The sequence below is a fragment of the Diplotaxodon limnothrissa genome, linkage group LG6 (genome assembly GCF_057381915.1).
Source record: "Diplotaxodon limnothrissa isolate DT_005_m linkage group LG6, D_limnothrissa_male_GT1.1, whole genome shotgun sequence".
Lineage (NCBI taxonomy): Eukaryota > Metazoa > Chordata > Actinopteri > Cichliformes > Cichlidae > Diplotaxodon > Diplotaxodon limnothrissa.
This window is the reverse complement of record NC_140601.1, coordinates 38,919,261-38,935,394: the sequence shown is the minus strand read 5'-3', so window position 1 is coordinate 38,935,394 and position 16,134 is coordinate 38,919,261. Positions and strand designations below refer to the sequence as shown.

General features: G+C 40.0%; 2 protein-coding genes across 3 annotated transcripts in view; both read left to right on the top strand.

Annotated features, from left to right (window-relative positions):
- The first annotated feature begins 72 nt into the window (after positions 1-72).
- Positions 73-948, top strand: LOC146631177 (myeloid-associated differentiation marker-like). Its single transcript, XM_085356401.1, has one exon. It carries the CDS (start codon positions 73-75, stop codon positions 946-948), a length of 876 nt encoding a protein of 291 aa, XP_085212527.1.
- An 856-nt stretch (positions 949-1,804) lies between these two features.
- The window catches only part of LOC146631176 (testis-expressed protein 2-like), a 36,887-nt gene continuing 22,557 nt past the window's right edge, over positions 1,805-16,134 (top strand). The window contains exons 1-2 of one of the 2 annotated variants that reach the window (XM_085355169.1): positions 1,805-1,963; positions 2,426-2,517. Coding sequence is in view for 1 of the 2 variants with exons in the window: in XM_085355168.1 (XP_085211294.1) it covers positions 14,397-14,422 (26 nt within the window). In the remaining variant the exon portion in view is untranslated. Of the gene's footprint in view, positions 1,964-2,425; positions 2,518-14,224; positions 14,423-16,134 lie in introns of those variants that run through there. The other variant, XM_085355168.1, reaches the window with a different exon arrangement.

Sequence of the window (16,134 nt, the reverse complement as noted above, 5' to 3'; positions counted from 1 at the left end):
AGACTGAGGTATTGTTCAAGACGCCTAAATATACTGCTGGATGCTAGATCGCTCAGAGTGCACGGTGTGACAATGCCTGTGATTGTACTAGAGGCCAGAGACTTCACCAGTCCCCTTTTCCTGGTGCGCACATTGGAAGTCCTAACAACCTGCACAGCATTCAGTCTTGTGGCCTCTGTGGAACATAGTAACACAACTTGGAACAGAACCTTTAGGATCTTCTGTATGTTCATCTGGTGCTTCTTCTTCACCATTACCCTGCTCATCCACATGCTGAGCATCATCCAGTTTCACAGTCTTATCCGAGTATCCTGGAAGAACCTAACTATGACGGTGGCAGTGTTGGGGGCACTGATGACTTTCAGTACATCTGTGATTTTCCCTTGGATGGTGATGGATCATAAGGGGGAACTACCACGTCCTGTGGCGGCTGCAGTGGCCTCAGGTCTCACCTTCCTGGCCTACACCTCAGAGTCAATTGTGCTCCGCACCCAAGCGCACGAGCAAAGAGGCTACATGAGCACCATGCCGGGTCTCCTCAAGATCATCCAGCTATGGGGGGGCTGTATGATCATACCTCTGGTTGTGGAGATGGTCCATGAACTCCTTAATGGAGTAGCATGGCAGCTATCGGTCTCTGGTGTGTCATATGGTGTCTGCATCCTCATGTCTCTAATTACACTGGTGGTTATAGTAGGTGACTTTGCTGGGCGATGTCTTCTGCCTTTTGACAGATTTTTGGCTGGCTTCTCCCTAATTGGAGTACTGCTCTACATGTTGGCCACAGTGATTTGTTTTACCAAGATACTGCAGCTGAATGAAAACAAAAACGCCATAACACAACAGCTGGTTATTATGGAAACCGTTATATCCAGTATTACACTATTAGCTTACACAGTGGATCTCGCTTTCTCCATCAAACTGTTGTGTGACAGGGGTCGTATGTGAAGGTCCTCATATATTGTGTGAAAAGTGTTCTGAAGGGTGTAATATGGGGAAAATAACATGTTGAATGTATGATAACTATAATTAACTTCCTAAACAGTTACTCATGATGCTTAACAAATCAAACTGTAAATTAGTTATTCAGAATAAAGAGTCTAAAAAAGAAAATTAACCCAAAGGCATTCAGACTAATAATAAAATTGTTTCCAATGTAACTGATACATGAAAGACTAATTATTTTCTTTTTATTACATACCTTAACACAACCTGCAGTACCATCAGTTTAATGGGGCCAGTTGCCAGTTGCTAACACTAGATGGCAACACGACATTAGCAGTACCACTATTTAAATCACAGGAGGGAACTTTTAACTGTACATTACACTCAATGTTTATTTTCAGCAGGTGTCAGCTGCGCCTTTTTGTGAAGATAAAAACTGCTGTAAATAACATCCTTCTTTAATGCATTTAGCTCTTAAATACTAATTAGATGTGACTGTTATTCACACACTTTTTAACTGATTAGCCTGCACACAAGCAAAATAAAAGATGGATTTGCTTTCTTTTTCTTTTATGATAATCTACAAAAGGAGTTTATTTTAATTTAGTAAATTTTGTGTCCCCAAGATAAGCCAGAAAAAAAACTGTACACTAGTGTTCCCGACTTATTTACATTTTACACTGTTTACCTTACACATCTGCCTCACCAGCTCAGGCCTGCAAAGCAGCTCTGTCAAAACATCGATTGGCTATCCCAAACCGCATTGCAATGGAGTTATCCGTCTGCTCGGTTTCGATTACTCTGGCCTCCCGTGACTCCAGCGTTTTTTTCCCATTCTTCTTTAAGGAACTAAGTGCAGTTTAGTCGTTGTCAACAGGGTGAGGTAGAAGACGGGTCGAAATAAGTTGGTACGTGGAACTGAATACACACACATTACTGTGCGTGAATCTTTGGAGCCCGTTTGGAAGTTTTGCTTTTTTCGTGTGTGTCCAGGCGAACATGGAGACTCCCACAAACGGTAAGCTATCATTACGAAACACATTTTTCCAGTTTTGGTGAAATAAGCTCGTCTAAAAACAGACTTGGGAACAAATTCGGGATTCAGTTTTAAACAGGAAAACTATTCTTTTCCGTCCACTCATTGTTTATGGTTTGATATTAAGTCATGTTTGGGCTAATGGCAGTGAAAATAAGTGTAAGTTAATGCTGTCGTGTTTCACTGGTCCGTGTAAGATCATAATTAATATTATGACCACGTTAGTACCCATATTAGTCCATATAGCACCTCCCAGTATCATCCTCATGCTAACTCCTACTGTCAAAGCCTATATTTTGCCATATGGTTATATTCCATCCACAAATGGCTACCAGCTAAACGCTGAGCTACGAAGAACACACTCCCTTTATATTTTAGGTCTCTGTGTTTATATTTTTTTACAGCCATAATTATCTTTGGCCCTTTAATTCTTGTGTTTCTCAGAAGCCCCATGAGCACCATGGACATGTGATACTTGACTCTGCTCTAGGCAGATGCAAGTCCCAGGCTGGATTGAATGGCACTGAGGATACAAGGTAAGCACTTAGCCAGTAAATTTGGACTGATTATTGATCGGTTTCCTGAGCTACAAATGACCTCAGTGGGGCCAAAGTCTAGATGGAAAGAGGAAAGCTTAAGAGAGAGTGCGTGTGGAGGATAGGAAGGACAAACATAGCTCTGAGTGGTGAAGAACTGAGTAGTACTACAGAACAGCTGGCATTCACAGAATAGGGATCAGATAAAACCTCTGCGTTAGAAGCAGGCCTCAGGTATTGGTGACCTGAAGATAAAGTGGAAACGTGTGTTTGTCTTACCACATAGGATTAAAGTGCCGGGATTCCCAGCTTTGTCATTCACAAAACTGAACATGTTGTCACAAAACCAGATGATTGGTAGCACCGTGGTCCTTAAAAGCCTTGCACAAGCATGGAGTCTTATATTCAAACATACAAATAAAAGAGATGAGCCCAAGGCTCCCTTCTGAAGCTCTGACTTTAAATTTACATTTCAGCAAATGCTTTTAAACGCAGATAGTTAAAGTTGAGTTTTACCATTTTTCTTGGGTTTTATTTTGTTTGGTTTGATTTATTTATTTATTTATTTTTGTTTTGCACATACTGACTTAAGGTTATATTTAAAAATAATTTCTTAGACTTGCAGTGCATCTTTTCTTCTCATTTAACTGGTTTACTCATCACCATAGACACTACAGTGGGGCAAAAAAGTATTTAGTCAGCCACTGATTGTGCAAGTTCCCCCACCTAAAATGATGACAGAGGTCAGTAATTTGCACCAGAGGTACACTTCAACTGTGAGAGACAGAATGTGAAAAAAAAAATCCATGAATTCACATGGTAGGATTTGTAAAGAATTTATTCGTAAATCAGGGTGGAAAATAAGTATTTGGTCACCTCAAACAAGGAAAATCTCTGGCTCTCACAGACCTGTAACGTCTTCTGTAAGAAGCTTTTCTGTCCCCCACTCGTTACCTGTATGAATGGCACCTGTTTGAACTCATCATCTGTATAAAAGACACCTGTCCACAGCCTCAAACAGTCAGACTCCAAACTCCGCCATGGCCAAGACCAAAGAGCTTTTGAAGGACACCAGGAAAAGTATTGTAGACCTGCACCAGACTGGGAGGAGTGAATCTACAATAGGCAAGCAGCTTGGTGTGAAAAAATCAACTGTGGGAGCAATCATCAGAAAATGGAAGACATACAAGACCATCGATAATCTCCCTCGATCTGGGGCTCCACGCAAGATCTCATCCCGTGGGGTCAAAATGATCATGAGAACGGTGAGCAAAGATCCCAGAACCACACGGGGGGACCTGGTGAATGACCTGCAGAGAGCTGGGACCAAAGTAACAAAGGTCACCATCAGTAACACACTACAACGGCAGGGAATCAAATCCCGCAGTGCCAGACGTGTTCCGCTGCTGAAGCCAGTGCATGTCCAGGCCCGTCTGAAGTTTGCCAGAGAGCACATGGATGATACAGCAGAGGATTGGGAGAATGTCATGTGGTCAGATGAAACCAAAGTAGAACTTTTTGGTATAAACTCAACTCGTCGTGTTTGGAGGACGAAGAATACGGAGTTGCATCCCAAGACCACCATACCTACTGTGAAGCATGGGGGTGGAAACATCATGCTATGGGGCTGTTTTTCTGCCAAGGGGACAGGACGACTGATCCGTGTTAAGGACAGAATGAATGGGGCCATGTATCGTGAGATTTTGAGCCAAAACCTCCTTCCATCAGTGAGAACTTTGAAGATGAAACGAGGCTGGGTCTTCCAACATGACAATGATCCAAAACACACCGCCCGGGCAACAAAGGAGTGGCTCCGTAAGAAGCATTTGAAAGTCCTGGAGTGGCCTAGCCAGTCTCCAGACCTCAACCCCATAGAAAATCTGTGGCGGGAGTTGAAAGTCCGTGTTGCTCGGCGACAGCCCCAAAACATCACTGCTCTCCAGAAGATCTGCATGGAGGAATGGGCCAAAATACCAGCTACTGTGTGTGCAAACCTGGGGCCCGTTCTTCGTACCGCGCTAAGTGAGTTAGCTGGATTAGATTGTTGACGATTTCGCGTGATCCTGGATCGTTCGGTTCCCCGAAGCCCATCCGGGACTTGCTGTCATAGCAACAGAGCCGTAAGCGTAAACCTGCTGGGGAGCAGGTTTACTTTATGTAAACAGGATTAGATCGCGGCCACGCAGGTATGTCCGCGTCATTCATACGAAAGCAACAGCGATATTCCACCACTGTTTCACCATAAATAAATAACATCAATGTAACTAAAGATAATGCAGCACTTGATCCTTTTATTGATTTCACACAGATACATACAGGTCATTTCCTAAAAAAGGGAAATGTACTATTAACATTCTATTACATGTATGTGATTATTACAGATTTAATTCATATTTCAGAGTAGTAATTGTAAATTACTTCGTGTAATCAAGATGAGAGACCACGGCTATAAAAGCGAAGGTGGATTTGGGAAGTCTGTCGCAGTCATATCCTGTCCGTTTACGCGAGCAACCCATTGCGGAAGGTGCAAGATTGATAAGGAGAGTCCTCAGAATTCAGCGTATATTGCGGGACAGACAGGATCCTTTAGCTCAGTGCGACAGTGTGCTCATAGAGAGATATTGATTTTCCCGTGAGGGTATTATTCACTTAACCAACTTGTTGACGAGGGGGTGCAGGACCACCACCTGTCTTTTTTTTTGCTCTGCCCTTTTCTTGGTTGCTGTTATGAACAAACAAACAGATTATTCCAGGGTCTCTTTCCAAGAGACGACAAGCAATATAAGTGATAAATATTACCATTCTGTAGAATATTCTTATATTTCACTTTTACCTGTTCCCATGTTCTAGTGGGTCCTGTTGTGGCTCTAATGTGAAAGAGGATAAAATATAACATATTATAATATAATGTAATATAATATTGGATAATATGGTGTGATATGATAAATCTACCCTATCGCCTACTGGTGTTGGCCAGAGGGGCCGATGGCGCAATATGGCAGCCTGGCTTCTGTCAGTCTGCCCCAGGGCAGCTGTGGCTACAACCGTAGCTGCCTCCACCAGTGTGTTAATGTGAGAGTGAATGAATAGTGGCATTGTAAAGTGCTTTGGGTGCCTTGAAAAGCGCTATATAAATCCAATCCATTATTATTATTATTGAATTACTTACGAGTTTGATTTGTCAGCAACTTCCTGCCAGCCCTCTCTCCTTGCTTTTGCAGCCTTTGCAGTGTTCCCTTGCGTTTTAATTAAACTCCGAAACTCCTGAAATCCCTCACTCAAGAGTTCTTGCTCTGCTGCCGAAAAATACCGAGCGCGCTCCTTCGACATTTTCGCCGACCAATCAAAGGGTTGCCGATCAATGTTTCTACTATCGATGCGTATTTTTTATTATTTTTTATTTTTTATTTTTTATTCCTATTTATTCTATTTATCCCCTTTGTATATTTTATTTATATTTGTCTCTGTATTTATATATGTGTGTGTGTGTGTGTGTGTGTGTGTGTGTGTGTATATATATATATAACAGTTCTGTAACTGTAACTTCGGTCGTTGCTGTGCTTTTTTTGGAAGTCGAATTTCCCAGAGGAACCCACCCGAGGGATTAATAAAGTTCTATCTTATCTTATCTTATCTCTTATCTTAGCCCCTGTTGGGCCACCCAGTGATCTCACATTACTTCATCCAGCTATACTAATCGTCAACAACAGGTGTGTTCGGGGAACCGGAATAGCAAGCTCAGAGTTAGCGCGATGATTTGGTCTTGGATGTTTCATTTGATCTTGGATGTAGTAAGCGACGTACGAAGCACAGGGCCCTGGTAAAGACCTATAGTAAACCTTTGACCTCTGTTATTGCCAACAAAGGTTATGTTACAAAGTATTGAGTTGTATTTTTGTTATTGACCAAATACTTATTTTCCACCCTGATTTACGAATAAATTCTTTACAAATCCTACCATGTGGATTCATGGATTTTTTTTTCACATTCTGTCTCTCACAGTTGAAGTGTACCTCTGGTGCAAATTACTGACCTCTGTCATCATTTTAAGTGGGGGAACTTGCACAATCGGTGGCTGACTAAATACTTTTTTGCCCCACTGTATATAAAAACGTATGTAGCTCATCGTTATGTCACTCCTTGGTTAGCCTCAATATGACCATTTTCTTGCCTTGATTTTAGCGTTTTGACAAGGCGAGGTGGCTCAGGTTCAGAAACTGAGTGATACCACAGTAACTTCCCAGTCACATGGTAAAGTAGACAAAAAGGCTGTAAACTTCTGTTCAAATTAACTACTTTATGCAACCTGAAGAGTGCAAAAATGCATTGACTTCACTTTTTAGACAAGAAACTTACTTCCATCTTTTGTATAAAGTCTATGCTCCTCTCAGTGGTCTCTATAGGTTATATTGAACAATACTACTTTTGTCAAGTAGCCATTGCTCATACTAAAAGAAACACTAGTGCTGCATAGTGTTATAAGGAATAAGAATTCACTTGTTGTCATCCAAACCGCTTCATGGAGCTTATTGTTTTGGTGCTCAAGAAGCTTCAAGTCATGTAGTCATTATTTTTAGATGACTAAAGCTGCTGCTTCGTGAAATTCTATTCAAAGCAATACCCACAGGCTGTGGTAAAAGCCCGCACACCAGAACACGTTTCTTTTCCTTTAAACACATGTTCAGTTTCAGGTTTAATGCAAGTAATCCAATAATGCTATCTTCTTTAGGCTTCCACTTCTTTAAACTTGCATTGTTCTCTTTTGCAGGTTGTTCCTTAACTGCCACATTGTCTCATAGTAGATCTTAAATAAAGCGTAGCAGTTAGCTGTGTTGTTGAGCCAGTTATTCACGGTAATTCACAGAGGAATTTGACTTTAAGATTTGCATGAGGCTGTTCTAAAAGAGCTCGAGTAATGCAGCCAGACTCCTGCTGACTTCAGTTAAGCCTGTTTCAAGGTGGCAAAAAAAGTGAACGTTATGGTCTCTCTTCCTGGTCGGGTATTTAGGCATTTATGCAAATCAGTTAACTCTGTAGTCATAATGTTTATGTTGATTTTTGTGGTCATGTTATAATGTTCATATGTCTGTATAAGAAAGTGAACCCATTCTAGATGTAGCTAAAGAATAAGATAGATGTAAAACATTTTGGTTTTAACACACGAAAAGTTTGGTCTGATGTAGGCTGTCATTCTCAGAAATGTTTTTTATTGTATTTGTTTCTGGTAAGGATATATGTAACGGATATGGTCGTGTCTGAATCAGAATTAATATAGGGTTTTTTTTTCTGATTAAATTAATTTCAGTTCATTTTCAAAATTGGTATTTCTCATTTCATTTTAGTTTTTTTATTAGAAAATTTTATGTAATTGAAGCTTTTTTATTTTATTGGTAGTTGGTATGGGATGTACTTGTATGATTTAAGAAGAATTTCAGAATGTAAGTATTATAAAGTATTTTGTCAAGGCAGTCAGTTAGGTCATTCATGCTTATGTTCTCAATAAATATGTGCATCAAAGCCTCTTAATGCTTTATGTAAAAGATTAAAACTAAAGACATTTTTTCTTTATTTTCATTCATTTTGTGACTACAGATTAATTGTTTGGTTACTTTTCATCTCTCTAAACTCTATTTTTTGTTTCTTTTCACTCTGCCTTTTAGTTTTAGTTTAGTTTTAGCTAAATTTAATAACTCAAAAAGTTTATTCTGTTCATCTGAACGTAGCGTTTCCTGTGGGGGAAACATCTGGCTACTCGTCCAAGAGACTTCTTCAATAAATCACTTGGATGAGTGAATTACTGAATAAGTAATAACGGTGGCCTGAATAGCAGACATGTCGAACGTAAACCTGAGAGAAGCATCCAGAGCCACAACCTGTGGCGTTTTGTTTTTTGTTTGTTTTTGAAGCCTACATGGTATGAAGTAAGGTACTTTGTATCCTAAGCCTGATTTGGCATATGTCAGCAAACACATTAAAAGCCACTCAGACCTCGGCTGCACAGACAGCACCTGTAGGAAGAATTCATGCTGAAAGTGCTGAAACTAAAGGACAGGATGTGGTTGAAAGGATGCAGAGAGAAAGGTGTCATTTTGGCAACCAAAGGAGAAGTAAAAGCTGCCGTAACACCTGTGAGCGACAGAACGAGGCTTAGGGTTTGAGTGTGTCTGCAGCATATCTAAATGATTTGGATCACGTTTTCATTTCCTGTCTCAGAAAGCATGTCACAAATAAAACTGCCGAATGAAAGCCGTTCAAAATGGAAGCCTTTTCCACATGTATGCCCAAACAGAATTCTGTACCGACTGGTAAAACACACACCAACTAGTTTGTGTTGTGGATGTTTTACTTTCCGAGCCAAACATGTTCTGATGCTGTTGTAATGCAGTAGAACAGGTAGTGGCTGTGTGTCTTTATCACCTCCTTAGTGTTGCTCCTCTAATAGAGTTTGACTTATTCATTTTTCACTGTGAGACAAAGAGCATGTGCTGCTCATATGTACCTGCACCCTGGTGACTCGACACCTGTTCATAGCTTTGAGACACTTTCTTGTCTTCCAGGTTCTCAGCAGACCAAATCTATTTTTCGATCATCAGGAATATTCGTTTTTTATTTTTCTTACGTCAGATTTTTCTTCAGCTGAGATGTAGACACACTTAGTTTTATTAAAAAAAAAAAAAAAAAAATTTAAAAGGTAAAAAGAAGCAGACACTCTCTGAATGAAATGAAATAAACTTTTAGGAAGAAAAAAAGTTTTTTTTGGCAGAAAGGTAAGCAAACCTTATCATTTTTTTGTTTTGGTTTTCTGTGTTTGGCTTGTGATTGATTTTTCTTCATACATGTTTATGTCCTGGCCCTCACCAGAATTAAAAATAATTTATGTATCATACACAAAATAACTACCCCGATGTGCTCCAAGACAGCTGCCAAGTGGCAGGAAGTTTATTGGTGGCATTTGTATCTACAAAGCCTTGAAGACAGATGATTGGGAGTTAATATGACAAAATTATTGACATGAAATTATTGTACTTAGGCTATGTGGGGCAGTTTTACACAGGGTACACTCTCTCATTGTGATTTACAGCTTGCTCAGTTAAACAATGAGTGAGTGAAGGCCTCTGTTAAAGGAAACCAGTGTTTCTCCATGAACCGTGGCCCAGATTTGTAATAGTTTGTAATCTTTACAACAATGTAAAAGGCAATAAGCCGAGCCCATTGTCACATGTGAGTGTGCTGTTACAGGCAACTTGTTTTTTTTTTCTGTTATCAGATCAATTTCCAAGGCTTTGTTGAGCTTAAAGAATTCCAGATAGGGGTGTGATTTGTTGATTTTTATACAAGTCCATTGAGACTTCAGTAGATAAGAGTGATCAGTAGTTTCCATGGCAGGGCAACCATACTGTATGACAGAGTATTAGGGCCACATTAACATAAACATAAAGTTGATTATTTTGGGAATAAAGTCAAAACTTTGAGATTCAAAGTTAAAGAAAAGTCAAAATATTATTCTGGGGAAAAAAGGTTGAAATGGGGAGCGTGGAGATTACCGTTGTTGTTTCAAGACAAACTGCCACATTTGCAATACCCCCTGCAAAATGCCTTGTTTTGACGAGTTAGTGAAAGTTTTTTTTTATTTTTTTATTTATTTTTTGTTGTTTGTTTTTTGACCAGACTCGGCTTTCTGCATCATGTGTTCAACATCCACATACTCATCACCACAATGAATTAGAATTACAAATTTAATCTCAAAATTTTGACTTGATTTTTGAAGTGATCGATAATAGTTTTTTCTTAACGTAGCCCTAATACTTTACAAAAAAAAAGATAAACTAGCTCTTTCCTGTAGTAAAGCCAGGAACCTTTTGTAAGCTCCGTCATCTTTGATGCAGGTGCCAGCAGACGCCTTAAACAGGTGCCGCTCCCTTACTGGAATAATGGCCATTACTGGGACATCAGGAGAATGTGTCACACTATCAGCCATCTGTGATTTCAGGCTCTGCCTCACTTGTGCTCTGCTTGCACAGTACTGAACACTCAGTTCACTGTTGCCATCATAATAATCACCTCTGTTACCAGAGGAGAGAGACACGGGCAAGGTAGGGGGCGGGGAGGTGTTTAAATATAGCTTTTCTAAAAATATTTCTCTCTTGGAACTGAGGCAAATTCACAAAGCCGCAGGCAACAGATTGTATGAAAGCAAAAATCAGAGAGATTTCTGAGAATCTGTGAATTTATTTACAGTTTTAATGTCAGCCCAGAGGAGCAGCACAGCTTCATAAGATTAAAGCCACTCCTTTGCAGTTTCAAGCAGTCATTTGCTATTTCAGTCTCCAATGAGCTTCTCTCACAGTTTCACAATGTGGTCTTTTGTCATCACAGTTTGGCTGGGACCTGCTTTGCCTAATTCCTATTGCTTTGAACAGCACTGAAAAATATACGATTACAGCATTCCCGGCTTTTGCTAAAGTTTTTATTTCTGTTCACTGTGCAAGTGGGCAACAATTAAAGTGTCTGCTCAGAGGGAAAATGTTCTTCTTTTTTACCACATTATTTTACATTTTCTATTAATTGCATCAAATGTTGGAAATCATTTAAAATCATCAGTGTTTTATTGATTAAATGTGCAGCTGTGCAATCTGTAATACTTGTGAAGTGGCTTCTCAGCAACGTTTGATGTCTCACGTGGGCCTCAGAAGCTCACTGTTATGGAACTGCATTGAGTAGCATGAAATGTAATTACTGCAGACAGATTAGCTGCCTTTTACAGTTGTGGTGGATGGAATCAGAGAAGCAGGAAAAACCCACAGTCCCAGTTTACAGATGGGGGGGGGGACTCCTCAGGGATGCTTTTTAAGCTTTAAAATGATCTTAAACTCTGAGAAATGATCAGTTTTTCAGTCATAATTTGACAAAATTTATTAAAATATTATGTTGACATTTGACAAGAGTTTGTGCTGAATCCTGAGGAGACCTATGCCATTATTACTTAATCAGTTTTCTCAGAAACTAAGCACTAGGTCAGGGCCTTATGAAAAGAGTCCTTTGCCTTAATGGCATTTGCACAAAACATGATGTGGTTTTCTTCTTCAGCAATAAAACGGTAATCCTCCTACTCTAATAAGTGTCTCGCTTTTTACAGGAAGAACTGCCTGTGTGACTCGCTGCTTCAGGGCTATTGCTTAGTAGCTAAAAAAGGTTAAGAGCAGCAAAAGCTTTAAAACTACTTAAAGTGCTGTAGGTCACAAATGTTGTTTAGTTTATTCTGAAAGAATAAAAGGTGACATGTCTCCTGGGAGTTGGGGCTGTAGCTGAACGAGTCTCTGTGACTGGAGCAGAGAGGCGGATCTGTTACCGTTTTGTCACCGCTGCTGCCAAGAAGCTCATTCAAAAAATAATGAGGGCTTGTTGATGAGCTTAAGCAGTTAAGTGAGGAGTGAATTATTTAGCAGGAACAACTGGCAGGGTTTGAAATGCATAGGAGCAAGTATAAATTGGATTTGAAGTGCTTTGTTTGTGAATCATGAGAATAGTGATTTGTCTGGGTAGATGTGGTTGTGTAACGCCGGGGTCACTGTGCTCTGAAAACCTGCTGTTGGCCTTGTTCTTTGCCTTTCTCTCTGTTTGTTGCTGAAAACAGGCTTTTTTTTCTTTCTTTTTTTTAACTTCCTAGTCTCGATAGACGGAACGTCACATGCTCTTCATGAGTCTTCGTGCTCTTTCACTCTATTGATCCATAACACCAAACTATTGCGTGCCAACTGTCATAAAAATGCCTGCATATTTGCAAAGAAAGATGGGAAAATGTAAGCTAGTTGTACTTTCTGTAGTTATAAAAGGTTGTTACTCACATATTAAAAGCTTGGCAGTCTTGTGTGCACAGCTTAACTGATATATATTGACGCTATATACTGAAGTTTTATTATACTGTCGTTATAAAGCTTAGACCTTTGGAGCATTTGATTCTACCTGCTTAAAAATATAATCGTAAAACAAACTGTTTAAATGGGACCCTTTTATTAGCCAGTCTAAACCTGACGTCCTGTGGAGCTGGTGTGCAGGATAAGTTAACATTAAATGTGCACTGCTTAGCAATACTGCCTCAGAAAAAAAGGTTTAGGCTTCAAACATTGTTCTTCCTGTACATGTGTGGTTTCTACAGATTTGCATGTTGGGTTAATGGCCCTTAATGTGCACACAAATTCTGTGTGAATGGGTCACTTAGAGGTGCTATGTAAATTCCCAAGTGTCTGATGGAATATATAAATAACCAAATTAAAACTGTAGTTAATATACTTTTAATTTGGGGATCAGAAACTTGCCTCTTCAGTTTCATCATGCATTATGATTGCACACTGCATGAGTAGTAATCACAACCACAGTCATACTAACCTTTATAGTGTTTATGGTATATATTTTCAAAGCATGGCACTTACTCTCTGATAAAGTGGCATCAGAAACTTTGCACCTGGAAGGAGTTTAGCAGAGGGTGAAATCAGATATAATTTATGGACGTCATATTTCACACACTACTGATTTCTCGGTTTTAATCAGGGCCAATGAGTGAGGCTCGTTCACCTTTCCGACTGTAGCATTAGAATTTAAAGGAGCCTCGCTCATCACCAGTTTTACAGCAGTGACGAGTGAGGCCTGAGCAGAATATGATCACGGTTGGTAGTTTGTGTTTATCCCGACTGTGCAGGATAAAAGAGCACACTGACCTTCAGATATCAATGGCATAATTGTATTTTCTCATTGCTTTATGCTGGTTGTGTGATTTCAGTGGCTTTAGCTGGCCGAGGAGTGCTCGGAGAGGGCTGGTACCTGCAGTGATACCAGTGCCTAACATTTCAGTCCGTGCCTGTCGCACCAGTTCCTCAACATTCTTCAGAACAGTTTCTGTTTTGTTGGGCTGCTATTGTTTGTCTCCAGCACTTGGAATGACTCCATGTTGATGTTTAGAGAAAGATTTTTGCTATTTGTGTTGTTATTCCCATGCCCCACTTTTGTGCTTTGGAAACAAAGATGGCCTCATTTTAGAGAAATAACTTTTGTAAAAGCCCATATTAAACAAGCCAATGTTTTGAAACAAAAAGGTGTTTGTGGAAACCAAGAGCTCAGGCTTTAGAGTGCTCCAAACGCACCATTTTAAAGACTTATTGGTTTGTTTTTACTCTCAAATCTGTATGATGTCAGTGACAGCACATGTCCCTGATTAGTGCATCTCAGGTAGACGTGCACAGAAACCCCACCCACCCACTGTTCGAGATGCTTTGCTGAATAAAGTTGGACTAGTGTCCAGCAGCCTCACCTCTGTCAGTGCGCCCCAGGGCAGGTGTGGCTACAATGTAGCTTGCCATCACCAGTGTGTGAATGGGTGAATGACTGAATGTAGTGTAAAGCGTTTTGGGGTCCTTAGGGACTAAGTAAAGCGCTATACAAATGCAGGTTATATTCAAATGCAGGTTATATTCAAATGCAGGCCCTCCTGATCCTCCCACACCAATGTGATAGTATGTGCTTCTGTGAATATTTAGGCGTCCTTTAAGAGTCCGAATTATGTCAATTTTGTCATTGAAAGTTAAACCTAAAGCCCAGTGTGGATACCCATGTAACCTTCAGCTTGTTGACACGACCGCACAGTCACAGATAAGAACAGTCTGTGGTTTCTGCAGCTGTCCTTTTCTGTGTCAGAAATTGAGTAAAATCTCAGCCTATCACTCAAATATTCATACAAAATGAAGAAATGTATTTCTTATACATTACAATCAAGCTGATCATTGGACCCCAACCTCTTTTAAAGCAGTCACTCTAAAAGTGACACTGAACCATGTAACAGGTTTCTTCAACTGAAACATTTTGGATTGTAACGTCGCTGATCACTAATGAGTTTCCAGGACAGAGCGGCGAGGTAGACTTTTTGCCTTTTTCTTTCATCGCCTTAAGTTTTAAACTTTTGATATGTCAATGTGGATTTGCTGGGCTACTGTTTTATATATGCTAATGCAATGTTATAAATTTGGCATGTTTTTCTTTTCTCTTGAATTTATAATGATCCTTCAGTATTTGTTACTTGTACTATTTTAACTGGTGTGTGGCTTCTGCTTTTTTTTTTTTTTTTACCCCTGACCCATAAAAGGTTCACGGAGTGTTGATAACACTCTGCCAAGTGGGCGGGCAGCCTGAAAACCAAGGTTTGTGAATGGGAGAGCTCGAGAATGAAGTGACTTAGGACTTTCAAATCGACGCCATAGCTGCGTCTGCTAAAAATATCAGACTAGTTCAAATCTCAGAGACGTCAAGGTCGGAGGTCAAGTTTCCATAAAATCTTTTGAATGCGATAAAGAAGAAGGAAGTCACTTAGGATTTTGTAATTGAAACCTTTGGTCAGGGATGGGGAACTCCAGGCCTCAAGGGCCAGTGTCCTGCAGGTTTTAGATATCACCCTGGGTCAGCATCGAATGATGAGTCAAATGATTGGTTCATTACCAGGCCTCTGGGGAACTTCAAGACATGTTGAGGAGGTAATTTAGCCATTTACATCAGCTGTGCTGGATCAAGCACACATCTAAAACTTGCAGAACACCAGCCCTTGAGGCCTAGGGGTACCACTTGCTACGACCAGTATTTTTTTTTTTTTTTTTTTTTTTTTAGTGCCATCTATGAGTTATATACCATGCCAGATGTGTTGGGGCTGGTATTTGATTCTGTCTGATTTTGTGTTTATTGAAGGCTGATGAAGATTAAACTGATTTTTCTACATATTGGTCTAAGAAACATGAGGTATGATCTTAGCAGAAGACACGGTGCCTCAGTAGTTTTCTATTGTTATACTCACACTGCAATATTCCGAAAGCTTTTGTTTTAACTTGAGCCACATCAGTGCCATACTGCTCTGTTTGATGTGTGCTCTTCTGCTTTGTCTGTGGAATTATGTACAAAATCAGGGCACAAGAATCAGAACCGTAAAGGCAAGTTATTGAGCAGACTTACACCTTCACATATTGCTGTGGTGAGAGAAGGCTTATAGAGGTACAGGGAGCCATTCTCTAGAAATGAGTTGAGTCATTTCTCCCACTTCAACATTAGTTTTTATTATCTGCCACAAAAAATTAGGCATAAAATGTTGTGTGCAGCTATTAGATGTCTGTACCCATTACTTATTGTTTCTGCAATGTTGACATTAGTGTTTATGGGGTGTGACACTTTCCTTAGCCGTGAGTGTCGGCACTGGGAAAGCTATTAACTCTGCAAATAAACAGCTGGATTTAAAGCGGGACTGCTTCTAATCCCTTCCCTGGCAACTTGAAAGTGTTCTGGGATTTCATTATACCTCCTACTGGTGTGTTTTGCCGTTGTAGTTTCATCTCCATCCCTTAGCAAGCGTCATCTTAATGCTGCTGATTATCTGAAACAGTGGAGCATGACATTTGAGATTCTCTGAGGGGGTTGGCTTGTGGTGCTGTTCTGGCAGAGAGCATCAAGCACGGTGACTTGCAAAAATACTCTTGTAGTGAAGTTACTGAGCTGCAATCAGTGGAAATGCTGTTAGCCCAATTTAAGATTATTTTAGGCTCAAATGCTCAGAAAAATCATTTTCGGTCTTGTTTTTTTTCTCATATA

Bases quoted from the DNA above. Each gene is read 5' to 3' on its own strand.
- LOC146631177 (XM_085356401.1), top strand. From the start codon at position 73: ATGCCTGTGATTGTACTAGAGGCCAGAGACTTCACCAGTCCCCTTTTC.